Source organism: Embiotoca jacksoni, unplaced genomic scaffold, assembly GCF_022577435.1.
Source record: "Embiotoca jacksoni isolate LCO1_2020_lvr unplaced genomic scaffold, fEmbJac1.0.p SCAF_2, whole genome shotgun sequence".
Taxonomy (NCBI): Eukaryota; Metazoa; Chordata; class Actinopteri; family Embiotocidae; genus Embiotoca; species Embiotoca jacksoni.
In genome coordinates, this window is record NW_027185340.1 from 16,261,397 (window position 1) to 16,281,038 (window position 19,642).

The 19,642-nt window shown below is 38.6% G+C and overlaps 1 protein-coding gene across 1 annotated transcript in view; it reads left to right on the forward strand.

Annotated features, from left to right (window-relative positions):
• The first annotated feature begins 1,445 nt into the window (after positions 1-1,445).
• Positions 1,446-19,642, forward strand: part of ramp1 (receptor activity modifying protein 1) — a 50,293-nt gene continuing 32,096 nt past the window's right edge. Inside the window, exon 1 of the mRNA XM_069154775.1 lies at positions 1,446-2,038. Coding sequence (XP_069010876.1) covers positions 1,981-2,038 — 58 coding nt within the window. The 5' untranslated portion in view covers positions 1,446-1,980. The remainder of the gene's footprint in view (positions 2,039-19,642) is intronic.

Sequence of the window (19,642 nt, forward strand, 5' to 3'; positions counted from 1 at the left end):
TCAACTGTTTCCTCTCCTCTCTTCTTTTTTTTGTCCTGCATGCCTCCTGCTGTAGGTTTACACTTGGTTGCCGTGGAGACGGTCAGACAGACAGGCGGGCGGGCAGGCAGGCGGGCAGTGCTTTTAAATGCCAGCGGGCTGTTTGTTGATGCCTGACACGTTAAAACAAAGTGAGACCTGGAATATCAATGTTGTTGTTTTTTTAATATCATTAAGTGAAGTGTAGAGGGAACTTGAAATAGCTCGACTTGAAAGGCTTTGCTGGCTTCTAGTCATTTTTGCTCTTGTGAATAATCAATCTTTAAAGGACCAAAAAATCTTTTCTTTTCTTTTTTTTTTTTTTTAATGCTGATTAGCTGATGTTCGTGTTAGTCAGTGGATTGGTGTCTGGTTGTGGTTCCAACTACTATGATCACGCAAAAAATGCAATATATCCGGCCTTATTTAATCGTAATATGATACATTTTAGTCATATTTATTCTACATCAACACAACCACATGCCTCACACTGGGTGGATGGTGAAGCTCTGCACCGAGAGGCTTGAAAAAAAAAAATCACTGCTATCGTTGAACCAGTTTGAGTTGCGAACGATTTCAAGCAGAACATCCAAAAACATCCTCACGTACTGTATATGCTTATCTTATATCTCATAAAAGAAGGCAACACTGAACAGCATGAATTAACTTAAGTATAATCACTATCATACAGGATATGAATAAAAAGCACGGGAAAGAATCAGTTACAAACAACAATTGTATCAAGGGCTCGTCACATTTCATGTAAAGTCCCCCTGTAACGCTACACGTGACCACTAGATGGCGGTGTCTATAAACTCTTGGAACTCTTGGATCCTGAAACCAGCACACAGATCCATATACTGTATTCTCACTGCACCTGTACCCTCAGAGCCACACCACAAGTGGATCACACTATTCCTCCACCATCACACGAGCATATTGTACTTTTCAGCATCAATACTATGCAGAATCGGGAAATTATGTTTTCTCAAAGGTTTTGTGGTGTTATGTAGAGACTTTGTGCAACTTTTTTTCCCCGTATGAGGTAACTTCTGTACAGCCAACTAGATTTGTTCATTTAGCTCCTGTGGAAGTAGAAATAAAATATTTCTAAAAGGAACGTAAAATCTGTCATTTTAAGTCAGACACTTTGATGATAACTTCATTGATTTTTTTTTTTTAGATCATTTCATTTCACAACAGTTTTTGGTAATGTAGTTTAACATTCAATGACTTTTGCCTTTTTTATTTTTATGTAGCCAATAATTTAGCCTATTGTTCATTTCAAGTTTTTTTTTAAAATTATTATTATTTTTTTTAAATTATTATTATTATTTTTCGTCACATACTGCCTTAGGTGCTCGAGTGTATCCGATTAACCAATGGAAAAGTACGAGTGCAGCACCTCCTCCCTAATCCAGAGCGCCCTCACCTCCCCTCCCTGCACTGTAATGTTTGGGTCTTTCCTGTGTCCCGGCCGCTCACCCGCAGCCGTGTCCTCAGGCGAAGCAGTGAACCCTCACGCAACACTCAGCTCCACCGGTCTCCCGGGCTGGTGCGTCCCGCTGCGCACAGCGACACTCTCCAACACGGCACACTTCACGTTCCAATCTTCCGGATTTCTCCAAAACTCAGGACGCACTCGTGGGGGAAAATAGCTCCAACTTTACAACTCAATATGTTTCGTGTGTGTGATGACGTACGATCGGTGACAGGACGACTCGGGGGAGTTGAGGTACAGGAGCGAGGACGGGTCTTGGCTTTCCCCCGAGCTGTTCGCGCAAGGTGATACGGGAGAGGCTTGAGTGGTGGCTGACTTGACTGAACGGTCGCATTGCATGGATTTCTTCACCAGCAGTCACTCACAATCTCACCTACAACTCTTTGAGCGCTTCTTCGTTTTTATTTGTTTCCACTCCACTCTGAAAACTTGAGACAGTGGATCGTTTTCAGAGCGACAGCATGGGCTCGCAGACCGGCTCAGCTCTGCAGAAACAGGCGCTCCTGTGGTTCCTGATAGGTGAGTCTCACGCACCGTGGCTGCATTCACGTTTGTCATGAGGGCATTGAAATATTGTAAGGCTGAACTATGACTTGTGTTTGGAAAACATCACCATAAAGACGTGATGAAATCTAGATACGTCTTCATCAATGAAACAAATGGGTCGGGCTGCAACTTCTGCTCACGGGAGCTTTTTAAGGTGTTCAGTTACTCTCCTTCACGTTCAGAGCCAAAGAGAGGAGTACTCATTTTTTAAAATCTTAACACGTGAATTTCTGCATCTGTGTGAACTTTGTCCCTTTGTCAACAAAAATAGCGAAATAGTGCCAGTGGCTTGGCGTCTATAAATAATTGTATTAAAGTAGGCTATTGAATTATGTAGCCCACAGTCATCCACTTTATCATGATTTTAATGACGTAACCTGTGAGTTTGTTAAGATATTAACTGTGAAAAGTAGAGGTACCTACCACCCTGTGTGGTCTGTAATTTAATAATCTTGGTTTGAACTGGGGTAAAGGTTTGGAAGTAGAGAAAGCTTATTTTCCTTCAATGATGTCCAGATCAAAAGTAAGTCTCAACTCTGAGACCACAGTTGTGTATCAAGTGTTTAACTGTTTTAATAGAGGTGGATGAGTGAGTTTGTTTATTTATGGGAACCTTCTTTCAAGTATAACTACTTACAAAATTTGGGTCGTTTCTAATTCCCCTGTTTTGAAAAGTGACCGTAAAATAATTTGTAAAAGACAACATCATTATTCTCTACACCTATTATTATAACCTTACAAATCAACTCTTTTATTATAATTATTTTTCACAGATAGGAAACCTGTCTAAACTTACCTGTTGTCTTGTTTTTATATATTTATTTATAGCTTTCTGCCTCATGCTGACCTAGCAAAATGACAATGAGCTCTTACTGTACAGAAAGTAATCCTCTCCTTTTCCCTTGCGGAATACTTTTTTTTTTTTTTACTGTACACTATTTACAAAAAAAAACAAGACAATGCCAAGTGAAACAGAAAACACAAAGATGAAAATCTATTTAAAACTCTAAAGTGAAACTCACCTTGAGGTTTTATTCCCTCAGTGAACTGACAACACGGAAAGGATGAAAACAATGAGACTGTTATGTTACTATGGTCAAAAATTCTCAGACATTTAGCTCCCATTTAACCAGATCCTGCAGTGCATTTATATAAATCTGTTTGACACACTGGTGTAGGTTCCTTTACAGATTCTCCTATTTTAATTGTTTGTAACTTTTTAATTAAGTCATCAATTGTGGCTGAGATATAAAAAATTGGTTAAATTGGTTGGAAAGGTTTGAAAAGGTCAAATATATTAACATCAGATAAAAGAAAACTCAAGGGAATAAGCACATACCGAGTGAGAGACTTTAAAGACTGAATTTATCATAAAGATCATTCATCATTAACAGCTAAATAAAAAAGGAATAAAATAAACATATGCCTCTCTTTAAAAGTTATGCCAACTTGTTGCTGGATGGACCAGCTGTTCCCTAACATCGACAGGCAGAGAATAATTTCAGGAAAATATTTAATTGTATTTTTTTCTGATTGCAATTTATATGGCTATTATTTTCTGTAAATTCATCTCTAGGCATATATTTGTGGTATTAATCAAGACACATTTTGTTGTCACCCTGGTGGTGTAGGGGTTTAAAATGGCAGTCATGAACATGAATGTCCCTGCTTCACGTCTGGTTAGACATCTTTGTTGTCGGTTACTCTCCATCTACCTCTTTCAATGCAGTGATTCCAGCCATGTCAGAAGTGTTTATACCTGATCCACAGTTGTAGGCTGAGTGGAAAGCTGGCCGTTGTAGAGCTCTCACCTCCACCCACAAGGTGATATTGTTTCAAAAAAGGGATATATATTTTAAGACAGTTTCACCTGGAAGGCATTGATAAAGTTGGACTCGGTTGTAAACAATACGATACATGATAAGCTCCACAAATAGTTGTATAACAAATCAAAAGAGAGCTTAAATCACAGCTGGCCAGTTACGGTATAAAGTGTCCATTAACATCAGAATTGTTGGTTTCAAAGAGTTATAGAAATATTCAGAGAATACTCCCCTCTCGTACACAACGAAGGTATGAAACTTAGATTTGCAGGACTGAAAAGTAGGAAACAAAAGTGACACGTCATCCAAGAGCAGATCCTTCTTAACTTCTTCAGATTGATGTTGCAGAAAGTATCCAGCTGCATTTTAATTTAAATTGCATGCTATAAACTCATCTCCAGTCAACATGGAAATCATGAATCACTAAGCTGATTTGAATCGCTTAGTTCGGTTCAGTTACATCAAATTCATCGGCACTGATGTGGAGATCGTTCACTTTTTTTCCACAAAGCAAAGGAGTCATATCACTCAGATACACCTCAGTACGTTAATCAGAGCGAGCACATCACTGTTCATTGGCTACAACGTTGTTCTGTCTCTTCCTCCACCAAATCCAAACACATTTTCACAGCACTAGTAATTTTAGACCCAGTGAACTAATCCAGTTGACTTGGCTTCACATCCCAGTCTCCAACAATAATGCTAACCGCTAAATGCTTCACCCTTAGCTGAACTGTAACGTGAATCCGATCCAGTGAACCCCAAACTGAGCATCCAGCATTATGGAGACTTACAAGATACACTTGTTACGGACCTCAAGAAATAAGAAAATGAGCAGGCTTCTGCACAACTGAAATACACTCTGAAGATACACTAAACTGCAGTACACACACACACACACACACACACACACACACACACACACACACACACACACACACACACACACAGACATTCACACTGCTTCCTCTGCTCTTTGCGCTTTGATTCCAGTAACAAAGGCTCCATGTAGGTGTTCTACATTTGCAGAGAAAGTTATGACTCATCGCACCAGGTTGCCTCATTAGTGTTTCACCATATTCCCATCTAAAACAGCAGTTTCTAAAGTTTTGTTTGGAAAAGTCACTTTTTCAAAGGCATTTCATTTCCACATGATCTCAAAATAATCATTTGGTTGTGGCATACTTTTGTTTTTAAACTCATTATTAGTCCCACGACAGAGGCCATTTTACATTTTCTGTGATGCACTTTGGTCCAAAGCGTAGGGAATGGATGAGGGGGAAAGAGTCCGTCACTTTTTTCTATCAATATTGGGGGGATCGGCCCAGAGAGACACTTTAATCCTCTTTTTTTTTGACGTGAGCATCTTTCATCTGCCGGCTCAGGATTCAATTTGAATTTATTTAAAATATTTCAGCTCAGTCGACGGTAGTAAAATGACTAAAAGGAGACACTTTGTCGAATGAATTGCGGTGGTGGGGGAGTTGAAGGGAGCATTTGATAATTCTGATTATTTGACTCAATATTCTGTAAGCCATCAAAATTGTTGACACTGTTTACGCCAGCTGAAGCATGAGGCTCAGACTGGATCATGCGACAGTGTCTTAGCTCCTGACGAAGCAAAAGCAGGGAGGCTGTTTTAATAAGTCTGGGTCTTGAGCAAAATTTTAATCAATTTGCTAGAATGAAAAATATATTAAAAGAAAAGCCCCTTTTGATTAAGTCTGTTGGGGTGGCTTTATTTGGAATCATCCAAGCTTTCAGAAATTCAGCTGAATAAAGAAGAGTTACAGACTCTTGATAAAGTACCTACTTGTCTTATGTCCTGTACATTGATCATAATTGTCCAGTGCAATCATTTCTGCTTCTGTCCATCAATGAGCCCTACATGGAGCTAATATGAGATTTCTGCTGTGTGGGTTGGTCAAATCAACTTTTCCCAAGCAGTCATTTGCGAGTTTGTTGATGTTATTGCGTCCAGGAAACAAGCCTACATGTGAATGTTTGAGGGGTGTAAACAAGTTCAACATACCCAGGCTTTCTTTGCTTGAGCTGGCTCAACAAAGCAAAAACTCTCAGTCAGAGATAATCTGTACTTCGACGGTCGGTGGTTATCGGCTTTCTCTGTTAACTCAAGCTTTCTGCTTTCGGCTCTGAGCGCATTCACATAAAAGAGGAGGTGTTTGCAATATCTGACCGATCACAAACATGGACAAGTGTTCTGAGAGCAGAGCCACATATTTTAAAAATGAGAAGCAATCTGTAATTTAAAAAAAAAAATATATATAAGTGAAACACATCATCAACACTGAAAGCAGCACAGCTGCAGCTGCTAAATGATGGAAGGATGTGCAAAAAAAAAATCCCCGCCTGTTTGAATGTGTAGCTGAAGTATCACATTACCATAAGTGCAAAAGAAGATCGGACTAATTTGCATATTTCATTACATTCATTTCCAATTATTAGATGTATTCTCTTAACGTGTATGAACGTTTTAGTCTTAACATGTCACCTGCAGCCCCGGAGTTGTGAAACGGACTGAGGAACATATAAGAAATAAATACAAAATCATAATTCAAAGCAAGAGGCATGTTTATTGTCTGATCATATAAGTAGGATTTAGTGCATCGATCAGTCCGAGATATCAGTAAAAAAAAAGAATTAAATGAGAGGAACTTTTGAACTAAAAAGACTTTCAATTTCTAAGATGTCTGATTGATTTGGATAACTGCTGAAGCTAGGACTAAACTTTAAGCAGCATTAATTGACAGCAGTACAAAAAAAACGATGACACAGGAACTCTCTTTTTAGCTGTTGTTTGGTCTCCACCAACTCTGCAGAGAAATATCTGAGCAGAAAAAAATATAATTTCAGCAGTGAAATCAGAGAATGATCAGTTATTAAAATAAAATAATTTCTTTGAGCTGCTTTAAAAGGGGCAGTTAATGATCTCTTTCTTTCCTTCTTTTTTTCCTTCTTTCTTTCTTTCCTTCTTTCTTTCTTTCTTTCTTTCTTTCTTTCTTTCTTTCTTTCTTTCTTTCTTTCTTTCTTTCTTTCTTTCTGGATACATTTTTTGAGCCATCTATAACATGCCCAATGTACAAGAAAGTATTGTATTTCAACGCACTAGACAAAAAAAATCTGCCCCTCAACATGGGTAAATTTCCAATTGGGTGGCACTGTGATGCAGTTATCAGCACTCTGGCCTCAGTAACAATAGATTCTGGGTTTGACAGACATGCATTTCAAGTTAACTAGTTATTCTTGGGCATAGAGTACATTTTTGAGCGTGAATGGTTGTCTGTCTTTCTGTGTTGACCCTATACCACATGTACAAGGTCACTATACCTACTTTGTACTTGTCAAAGCGTGTATAGATAAAGGAAGGATGGATATTTCCAGTGGTTTTTTTTTCTAGCATGTGAGACACCAGAAAAGATAAAGGCTTCTCAATGATGAATGGCTGCATATTTCCTGAGCAGGTAAGCGCTCGTTGCATCAGTATATCATTTTCCAGCAGGCATGTATCTTTTTTTTAAAGGCAACAATGTGAACATACGAGTGAGCAGGAGGGGGAGCAAACACAAACAGAGCAGCAGGTTACAAATCTGTGATATTGCTACCAGATACACAAATGCACATTTTTCTGTCAGGTTTTTGTGTCTAGTTAACATCTCAATTATATAGAGAACATTTAGTGAAAGCACTGGTTTCTGTCTCTGTTCTGCTTGGACAGAGTACGTATTTCTAGTGTGAAGGACTCAAGGGGATGTTTTTAAGAAGCTTTATAAATCAGGAGAGAGACAGAGTGAAAGAGATGGGGGGACAGTGAGAGCGGGAATTGCACTAACAAGACAGAAAGAGATAAATGGGGTAGGTGGGGCTGGATAGTGAAAGTTTTAATGGTGCACATATATAACTGTCTGCTTTGTGCGTGTTCTCGTGTGTTTGTGTGCATTGTGTGTGACAGACCCGCCCCCTGGAAAACTGCTAATTAGATAGGTGGTGAATGAGAGATAAAAGGAAGACAGCTAACGAAAGCAGCCTCGGCCCTGTTTGATGGGGCTGTTTTCCACATTATTATCTAATATTCATATATGTATTATTAGATAACTTGCCTTCCACACTTCCTGCTTTTCCCTCTGAGACTTCCAACACAATATATGCAGCAACTGACAAAATAACAACACGGTCTCATGCTTAAAGTGAGATGTTTGCAAGCAAGGAAATCCCACTAAAGGACATACAAATAATGACCTCATGGTCCTGCCTTTGCATTGTACTGTTTTCAGTATCCAGCTTCTCAAATCTGCCTGCAGTCCAGTGTGTGACAACCAACGGAAGAATTATTTCTAACTTTTCTTTAGCGATCCCATTTCACACTCGTTTGAGAGGATTAGTGAGCTCAAAGGCTCTGTCGTTATTGGTGAGCAGCAGAAACAGTTTTTTGTTTTTTTGAAAAAAGGAGTGTCTCGCGTCACGCTTTCAAACACAGACTATCATCAACTCTTCCTAATTAGTGGTAGATCCTCGGTTATAGCTGAGAACAACTATCTCTTGTCACAAGTGTTTCCTTAATGAACAAACTACGCATTTGTGTGTGTGCACATGTGTTCACTTAGCTCCAGCACTGTAACCCACTCCCCAAACAGAAGAGTGGGTTACAATGATTAACAATGATTAACGACTTTGCGTAACCTGTTCAGTGATGAGTGGTTTTGAATGTTCTTCGCCAGCATTTCTCTGAGTAATTATTTCCTCATCATCAAAATATGTCAACTACAGTTTTAAGAACGGGTTAAGGTGAAGACACTAAAACACTGATTAAAGCAGCTTTGCAAAAAGTCAATATAGATTGTTAACAAAGCAGCACTTTGACATTTGTGTACTACACTAAGATTAAATCCTAATTTACCTCTGAAGTATAAAACAAGTATGAAATAAATGTTTTAAGAAATATATTCATTATTTCAGTTACACTTAGTCTTTTACAGATAATGAAACAAGAGCCATGTTTTTGAAGTCGCAATTTTACTTTCTAAAATGGCTAAATGGATACCAACAAAATAATAGACTCTAATTTGTGAAAGTGGATCCTGTAACTGCTTTAGTAATGTACAAATTATACCTTTGACTGAATATCTGCTAATAGCTTCATGCTTTGTGTCTCTGCATGTATTTTATTTTTTATTTTTTATTTTTTTAGTTATGGGAGCCCTCAGGCTGTTTTCTGGAGTACAGATTTGTGTGTGTGTGTGTGTGTGTGTGTGTGTGTGTGTGTGTGTGTGTGTGTGTGTGTGTGTGTGTGTGTGTGTTTACATACATAGTATAGTGTGTTTTTTGTCAAATTTGTCCATCATAAAACTAGAACCAGAAACTACGAACATAACTACTCTTCCTGCTCAAAGTCCAAGAAATCTGCCCTCACACTGAGAAACAGCGAGCTGATTTCACAGCACGTTTATCTGGGCCGCTGCTCTCATATATTAACATTTAACCTTACATAACAGCGACATAGTGAGCCTGTTGTGGTGGTTCACTCAACTAGTGCATCAGGCTGGAACTTTCTTGTGTCATTTCTGCTTCATGTGATGACACGCCAAAGTGGTTGTGTGCAAAAAGCTTGAGACACGCAGTCATGTAAAGCCAGTAACAAGGCTGAGAGGGGTTTATTTAAACATTTATCTTACCAGGCTGGTCAAACAGTAACACATTCGTCTTCATAGGGAGGATGGAGGAGACGCTGAGACATGAGGGTATACATATGTCTACTTGGCCTAATCAGGAGTCTCTTACAGGCACAGTGTTGTGCTTCTGACCACTGGGCTGTGCAGCTGCAGCAGTTTATGGCCTGAGGGCTACAGTGCAGTCCAGAAAAAGCTGTATTAAAATCATATGCTGGACCTTACAAGCTGTTACTGCATATATGACATTTTTAGTCATGCTAGCGGTATGACTTTCTGATGGCTCGAACAAGTACTGACATTTCCGACCACTTTGCTCCACAACTACTGCCTGGCTTGACATGAAGTGTTGTACAGACATTCATGGCTCCCAGAGGATGAATCCTACTGACTTTGGTGATCCCCTGATTTTTTTTTGCAGGGTCACCATGTGGTTCACATTTGTGCTTTTTAGTGGCTTACACCAGTTGGGTTTATTAATGAAATTTGCTTCAGACATGTACGTACCAAAGGCATTAATCATAATAAATTTGGTTATCCCTCAAATTTCCTCAGGTCTGGTCATTTTATTTACGACCAAATACCAAAAAAAACAAAAACAATGATAGCACCATCAGCCTCAGCTGCAGCTACTTTGTGTTTAGTGCTAATAAATACTTATTTAAGATGGTGAACCTATTAAACATTTTGCCTGCTTAATATCACAATGTCAGCATTTTCTTCAGAAGCTAGTTTATATGCTGATGTTGGCATTGACCTCAAAGCACCTCTGTGTCAAAGAACAGCTTTGAGGAGCAGCGAGCATGACTGAAGAGTCTTAGTCTCGTTAATGTAGAATTAAATTGGAAGTGTTTCGAACAGCTGTTTTCACTTGAGAAGTATGTTTGCTATCATGCAATCGCACAGACTGAAAAGAGAATAATTACTAAGATGTTTCTTATTTAACAAACTCTTATAGAAACCAGAGGCTGGTTTATATTTTTTACATTCAAAAGTATGTTGTAGTAATTTAGAATCCTGTATTGCTTAGATAAGGGAGGCGTGATATTATTTAAAGTGTTAGTTGAAATTGTAGCTGATTCATGGTGCATTTAATCAGAGGTTCTCACTTCTGTGGTCATGTACAGCACCATTAGATTTGTACTGTGTGTGATTGCACCTCAAAGAGGATGGTGAAATTTTAAATAATACATATGTTATTTAAGGGTAGAGATTTCTGTTGGCATTCAGTCTCCACACAGATCGTTTCAGGTCAGGGATTCGAACTAGTGACCTTTATTTTCTCTGTTCTCTTGGTGACGGTGGCTTCAGACTTCCTAGCCTCATATGTCACACAGTGAAGGCTACACATTACATTTTCACAGTCTATTTATCCGTGGAAATCTTCTCTCCAAGGTCGCATTTAAAAGCAACCCATATAGCAAATGTATGTTGGAGTTTCTGGAAAGGTTTCAAATGAACAATGTCTATTACAGTTTGAATCACACACTAGAGCTCAAATTAATTGCCCTCTATCAGCCTTTATTCTTAATCCTCCCTCCACTGCTTGTGATGCTTAACTTACAATTTACTGGAGGCAATTTAGTGTCAAATTGAGCAAGGCAGTGCAGAAAATCCCAAATTGGACCACATGAAAGCTATTATTTTTTATATTGACATTTGATAATTTATACTATGTAATTAAACTCTAAAATATATCGGGAAGTAAAAATATTCTTTTGCCACTTCAAGATTATATGGTGTAAAGATTAATGTCGTTTGGAGTCTCTCCTGCTTTACTGTATATCTTATTAGTACACCAACCATGCAATAAGAAATACAATCTACTGGCTTTAAATGTCTACTCTGTCAGTCGAGCTAGATCTGAGCAGTATAGTATCAATAACACACCTCGTCCCTTCTGACAATGTGAGAGGAATTTAATCTCCTGACTGTAGCTGCTGGTAAATCTGGATAAATAGCCCACCACCCCACAGTGAACACCTCATTTAACAGTTCATCCATCTGTGACCGCCTTGCTTCATATATCATTTTGACTTCAGGTAACACTAGTGCATCTAGTGGTTTTTTTTAGTTCTGGCTGTTCATCCTTTTCAGTGTTATCCTCATAATAAGAGATTAAAATAAGCACCCACCCTCTCCTTTGATTTCGCCGTCAAATCGCTGTAACTAAATGATTCCCATTTAATGTCAGCAAATTAATCTTTGATCCTCTGTATAGTAATAAACACAACAAAATAAAAAATGAACAGAAACAAGCGCAGTTACTTCAGGTTGTAGAAGACAACTCATCCCCAAAATCATCCCCATTTCGCCAAAGCTGCTGTGAAATCACGGCAGCATCACTGTTAAACACCAAATATTTGACTTATGTAAGTTATTACAAAATGAGACCAGACAGGCAAATATGAAAACAAAATTAGCAGCAAAAATCAATGTTTACATTCTGGACGAAGAGCAGATGGAAACTCTTATTTCATAACAGCATTAGACCAAATTACATTTTCATTATGGAGAAAATCATGAACATCTTAATGACATTGTATGGTCCTGCCCAGAATAACACAACTTTTGGGAAGACATGGTGTAGGCTTACATGATTCAATATTTGTTCAATATTAGCTTGTACTTCTTGGGGAAAATTGAGAAAAATGGAGTACAACAGGGATGAGTATCTTCTAAGAAAAATATGACCAACTTGTTTGACATTAATCACGAGGAAGCAGTTTGACAAACTAACCTACAACTTTCAACAAAGATAGAAATGTTTGGGGAAAATTCAACATGTGGAAAAAATAACATTAAAATAAGAGGCAGAGCGCTTTTCTATTTTTGTGTGTTTGTTTATGCTTGTGTGCTATATTATACGTGTGAGCATTTGCAGGGAAGTAACCCAGTTTTCACTGTTACGCCTCAGCAGATAATGAGCAGCATTAAGGCACTGCTAGTTAATGAAGCATGTGTGAATGTGCATGTGTATCATTGTGTTATTGTGTGTGTGTGTGTGTGTGTGTGTGTGTGTGTGTGTGTGTGTGTGTGTGTGTGTGTGTGTGTGTGTGTGTGTGTGTGTGTGTGTGTGTGTGTGTGTGTGTGCCCTGTCCATTGCAACATAACTATTAGCAATTACCCAGGAACCATGGAGCCAACACATATTTCAGCACCTTGGTAGCTATGTGCACACAGACACAAACACACGCTTGACACCCACTCCCAGACAATGGGGGAGTCTTTCACACACATGTCATTGCAATGCCCTTGAGCAAAACACCTAATGCTTAGCAGACATCAAGTGTCAACAAAGGAGCCTGTGGTTGTGTATCTAACTGTATTTGGAGATACACAACCACAGCTGCTGTATATAAGGAAGTAACCTGAGAGGCATAAAATAAATGTATATAAATATGTAGAAAATACAAGGGGAATATAACAAACATATATATATCCTGTGGCTTTGGAGAAGATCAGACATCTACTCTATCCACTTCCATTTAATACAGCCTTCCAGTAGTTCTAACTACAATGAAAATAGTCCTCAAAGAATTGTACCCTCTGTTATTTACTTGAATAAGACAGCTAGTATTTTAAACCTCTTACAAAAATAGGAAATACTTACCTTATGATGCATTTCCCGCTACCTCAGACAGTTGTATGCTGACTGAAACTCTATTACCATATGCCAAGTAAATGACACTGTACCTCAAGTGCATTATTGCACAATATAAGTCTATGTATTATTAAGTATGTGGGATGGAATTGAGCTCCTCATTTTGGCAGTGTTACTGGATTTACCTTTCTATTAAACAAGAAATATTACGACCCTCAAGAAACTTGTTTGGAACTGTTTATGTTTAATCTGATCAGAAAATAACTTACACTTAAACAAAAAGTCTGTAAAAATGGTAAAAAAAAAAATTGAATTTGATTTCTCAAACTGAAGTGATTTATCTCTGGGCATAGCAAGAAAGTTTTGTGATTTTTTTTTTAGTGGTAAAAAATAATTCTACAAATGTTACTGAGGACAATTAAGCTGTAATTTTTCAACTAAAGGATGGACATACGTTTCCATGACTAGAACAGCGGGTATACTGCAAATCTACTGAATTTATTTTTTTTGCGTGTTGAAGGACATGTCTTTTCTGCCAGGACATTTCCTGTTTACTATATTTTTTCTTACAGTGTTTCATATGTCATTGATGCAACTTCTTCTCGACACAAGCTCATGGACTTTTTCTCATGTTAAAGGAAGTAGTGCAGCTTTGTTGGCTCTTACTTTTCTTTTGTGGTGGAAGGGATTGTCCTTACAGTTCTACCCTTCAACTTCATAGATCATTACTGACTGTATTTGCATTTGGGAGAGCCATCGTAGTGTGAGCTTCTTAGACCTTTGGAATTTTTGTCATTTTATAGTGTTGTAAACAAAGGAAAAGATCTGTGGTACAAAGTGTAACATCAATGATATAAGCATTGAAATCGGGTCAAGTCCACATCAGTGCCTCTATGCTTCAGTTTGGTCAGCTGGTTTACTTTGACCAATACTTGGCCTTGAACTCAGTTCAAGATGTGTTTAAAGCTTTGATGCCTTTGCCAAGTTTTCAGTTGTTTGGCACAAAGTTTATATATTTAACTTCCAGAACTATGGCACAGTTTTCTACAGTCTGATTTTAAGAAGACTGCAGTATTGTGCAGTATTCTTGTCTTGATTATTCCAATCAACATACCATCTGTATTTTAGGTGGTACATGTAGGTGTAGAGGTTAGAGCCAGTCTGAGGTCAGGACTTTAACTTAAATAAAAGACATTTAGTCTCAGCACCAGCGAGTAATGGCGTTACCTCAACTTGAGTTTGATTGGTTGACCAGGGAGTGATTGCATGCAAAGTTAATGGAAATATTCAAGTGAGCGATTGGATGCAAAATCCCCCGGCGCAGTATGTCTGAGGTAAAGGTAGCATGAGTTGACTTCCATGAAGTCTTCACGTGTAAATTGAGCAAAAATTTGCGCTTGTCACAGAGTTATATGCCTCATACACTAACACAAATGAGAGTTGGTTTACATTTTAATCTACCTCACAGCTAAAATCTGTGCAATTTGTGTGTTTATTTGCCCCAAACAGCCAATGACTGACAGCACAAACAGCCAGCAGTCAAATTAATGCAAAGAATGTTAGAAAGAAATTCACTTCACTTTTGATCTGAGATCGCCTCAAAGAAGGGCACAACAATTAATCACATGTCTTGAGACCAAAGTCAGGTACCCCATTTAGCAGTAAAAGTGTTTTTTTGTATTGCCTTAATCTGTCCATACTGCCCATAAAAAAAAATGGGCTTCCAATCCAAGAGATCGGGGACAAATTCCACCTTTTTTTTTTTTTTTTTTTAACAAAAATGTAATTCAGATTTGATGTGAACCCTATAGTCTGAGGCCTTAGCAGTCTGAGTTAGTATAATTAAGTGAATATCTTGTGAAATAAGTGTCTTTTAATTCAAATTCACTCCCCACGTGTTTCCCAGGACAGTGGTTCCATGGTGGATGAGAGTAACATAAGAAAGGCTATTTAATGCTAATGACACTCAAGCTTTGCACAGTATCTTCTTGGCTTTTCTTACACGGCCTCATAGTGGCTTTTATTTAACCTTGGAAAATACTTTTGCACAAAACGAGGAATGTAGATTTTGTCTCTACTCACATTGAGAGCATGCTATAAAGGATCTCACTGTTAATGGGAAGAATGATCAAAGTATTTGCGTTGGGCTTTGCAATGGATTTAAGAAAGTGCCAGTGTTGAAACTATGCCTTCTTGAAGAGAAAGCTTCTTTTACAGATTTTTTTTTATCTGTTAACCGAGAGTCTCACAGATTTTTATTTAATTATGAAGCCTTCCTGTAGGTAAGTACCTTAAAAAAATGTGCTGCCTGAATCCAGTGAAAATCACTGTGGACGCTTGAGAATTAAATGCATTCAAGGCTTTTTTTAATTTTTTTAAATTATTTTTTTCTATTTTCCCTGTGATTGCACTAAACTGAGCACAGGTTATAACTAGAATTACCTCCTTGCAGTTGGCTATAAACTGGGAAAACATGTATGCCTCCACAGGTCCACAACCAGTCAAGTTCTAGACTCAAGACATTCCTGAGACACAACATTCAAAAGCACAGGGCGGATGTGAGGTAACAGGGAATTTGACCTTTGACCACCACCATGTTATCAGTTCATCTTTCAGTCCAAGTGAACGTTTTGCCAAATCTAAATAAATCCCTTCGAGGCGTTCCTGAGATAACCCGTTAACCAGAACAGGACAGATGGGTGGGACCTTTGACCACCAAAACCTTATATAGTCATTCCCTAGTCCAAGTGAACCTTTGTGCCAAGTTTGAAGAAATTCCCTCAAGGTGCTCCTGAGCACAAGAATGGGACAACCTGATGTCGCTGTGATCTTGTCCTTTGATTCCAAAACTTGAATCGGAACTCAGTGAACGTTTGTGCCAAACGTTTGCAAAATTTCCAAAAGGGGTTGTCGGGATATTATGTTCAAGAGCTTGGTACAGACGAACAAACTACCTGAAAACATAATGCTTTCAGCCACGTCTGTCCCCGATTTTGATTCCATAAAGTACAATTGATGCATAGCCTTTGACGAATAAGATAATAACTATGTGTTCAACCTGCTGTATATCTGTATCTTCAGATAAGAATATTACCTTGTTAATAGAGCTGAAGGTGTAACAAGTGACAATCTTTAGTCTCACATCAGCCATTAAATAAATACTATTCTTGTTTGCCAGTAATGCTCAGACAATGATAGACATGGAAAAATCCTTCATTATCTCCCACATGGAGTAATGTAGATCCCCCTCCGGAGTTACTAAATAGGATCATCCATATTTATTGCTCGCTCTGCTCAATTATATCTCACCAGTCAATGCCAGTCAACTGGAACTTCTAAAAGATTTAACCAACCATTTCAAAAGCATGTAATTGGAAACCCTCTCGTCCCTTAATGATAACAGGTGTAATCCAAACATCTGATGAAAATTTTAAACTCTAACTTTGCAACTGGGTGGGTGAAGTAGGAAGGAAGGAGGAAGGAAGAAGCCGATTAAGTTGATGATGTTGCGAGCGCTGGGTGACGAGACAAAGACAGACTAAGAATAGGAGGATAGCCATCTATGACATCAGCTGTTTCAGATTTAGTCACATGGAAAGAGCCGTGGCCTGAGGAAGAAGGGTACAGGTACTTTATACATGACAGCTCCTTAGTGGCGCTATTCTGCAAATGAGCCTTTGCCCCCACGTACATCAGCAGCCATAGCATTATGTTACTGTATGGTAGAACTACCTTTGTGTTATCTTTGTTATTTAATGCTCTACTCATGGAAATATTCCATGAAATTAATATTAATGCGCTTTCTCCAGTCTGTTTCCTTTCAGCATTTTAGGATCATACTTCTTTTGCCAAGTAGGTCAAATTCTTCACTGAGAATGAATTACACTGTTCATGAAAGTTATTATGACTTCATTACGATTTATCAGCTTTGCTACAACTTTGAGTTAAAATGCAACAAAGCCCACTTAAGAAAATAATATGTAAAGATAAAATGACTTTTTTTAGTGCTCAAAAAAGTATTAATACACACACACACAAACACACACAAACACACACACTCAACAACTTTGTTACTGTAATATGTGTTAATGTAATTGAATTCTTCCACCCTTGATTGAGATAAGTGTTGGACATAATTATCCCTGAGATGGAAAGTATAAATGTAACTTTAAGGGTAAAGATGAACTTGATTTAAAGCTTAAAAACAACAAACAGCAAGAAACAGAGAGACTGAGACTGAAACAGAGGCCCCTCGGCATGAGTGCGATCCATAATGTCTTTACTCTCCTCTGCGTCTCTGGTGTTAAACCAGATACTTGGACAAAACAAAAAAAGGCTGAGGATTTATGCCTCTATTTGGTTTTAGGGCAGAACAGGAGAATAGAGCTGAAGTTAAACTTCAGATGAGAGGGTTTCTGCATCCCTCTCATGTCAACATAATGTACGGTTTACTGCCTCAGTAGGCACCTAAAGTTCACAGCAGGGATGTTACACAGCCGCTGAAAAGGTTGTTGTTTCATATGGCTATAACAGAAGGAAAAACATGTATAAAATTCAAATATTTCAAATGCAGATTAAACTAACACAAGCGATATTTTCTCCTGCTGGCAGAAAATCTGAGAAAAAAAACTTTTTTTGTTTGTTGTGATTTGCCACGGGTTATCAGGTTCAAAAATGTTTCAACACTTAGTCTGTTAAATTCATGTGAGAAAATACTTAGTCATTGGGAAAACATGAAAAAATAATAAAAGGACACACGCACACCAGTAGCAGCAACAGCTCTGTGATTTCACTCACAGTTTTGGCCACTTAATAAATCCTCCACTGCAGCATTGAAGTGGATGAGTGGTTAGATTTTGGCAGCTGTAAACTGGGACAACACAAACCCTAAACTCAATCCTACCCCAAAAATATCTAATCAGTCCATGAACTGAACATAGCAGTTTTCCATCAGCAAGTTCAGCTCTCTAATCCCCAAACTACTGCTCTGTGCCTCAGGGTGCAGCCAAAAGCATTCCTACATTACCCCCGATGGATATCCCTGATGACTTTAAAGACATTTATAACTATTTCCACCCTGGATTGTGGCAGATTTTCCATTTTGAACTACCACGAACATCGATGCAGTGTTTCAGGGTCATCATTGCACACTGTGTGCCATCGAGTATTTATCAGTATGGAGAAGTAAACTAAACCAGATGTTGCCAAGCACCCTTCATGATCTTCGTACATAAACACCCAAAACAGTAACTTAACAGTCACCAACTTTAGTCCCCTCCAACAAAATCAAAATTCTCAGAATCAGAATCAGAATCGCTTTATTGGCCATGTATGTTGACACAGACAAGGAATTTGACTCCGGTTTTAGGTTCGCTCTCAGCGTCCAAAAAAACCAGACAGACATAAATAGACATATAAAACATAAATAGACATATTTACAGGATAGAAATGAATGAATATACATTCTGCACCTATTGGAACCAAACATGGGGTCATCACTTCTTTTTGTAGCGAGTTTGAGTTGGCAATACATTTCCGTGACCACCTTTTGATGGTACATGGAGATATATGGCATCTACATGTTTGTCGACAGCTGTGCAAGAACTTCATTTCCTTTTTTCTCCCTGTGTCTCTAAATTATCCTGACAGGGCTACAGCCTTCCTCTCCACCTCGGTGGCTTCACCCGCCCTTTGCTCACCTCTAATCAAACCTGCTCGGTACGGTGCGTGTGAGGTTGTGTGTTTCGCTGACTGTGTACATGCAGCCACTTATCACAGCCCATCAAGTGTGTGTGTGTGTGTGTGTGTGTGTGTGTGTGTGTGTGTGTGTGTGTGTGTGTGTTTGTGTTTATGCAGTACATGCCCTTTCCCCTCTCTGAAGTCTTCCCGATGTGTTGTGTAATTGCATTCATCCGTGGCAAGCCCACTCTCCTTTGTTGTGTTGGCTGTTATGAGCTCTGTCTCTTGGTGTTTCCTTTCGCCTCTCTTTCTCCTACAGCTCCTCTCACTCCAACGTGCTCACACACACATGCCCACACACACATGCCCACACACATAATGTATAAATCCAGGTACACTGACGTACACACAGGCATTTCTCCATTGAAAAGGTTTAAACCAAAACCATAAGCTGTTCTTCAATCTGTGCCTCAATAGCTTTCAGCCTCGAGTTTGTGTGCACTCAGTTCACAATCTGCTGTCACTGTTTCCTCCAGCTCGGCTGTTTTGTCAAGCACATCGCAGACTGCTCACACAGACCCACCGGTAGGATTCCTCTCGAGGCTAAACAAAACAAACAGATCGATACATTTAAAAAAAAAAATTAGCCGCTCGGGAATCATTTATCAGGACTACAACAACATTTCTCATGCACAGCAGCAAAATGTTGAATTGCTAAACTGTTTAAACTGTTTAAAATGCTAAGATTTAAGATGGTGAATTGTTAAAGGAAAGAAGAAGAAGAATC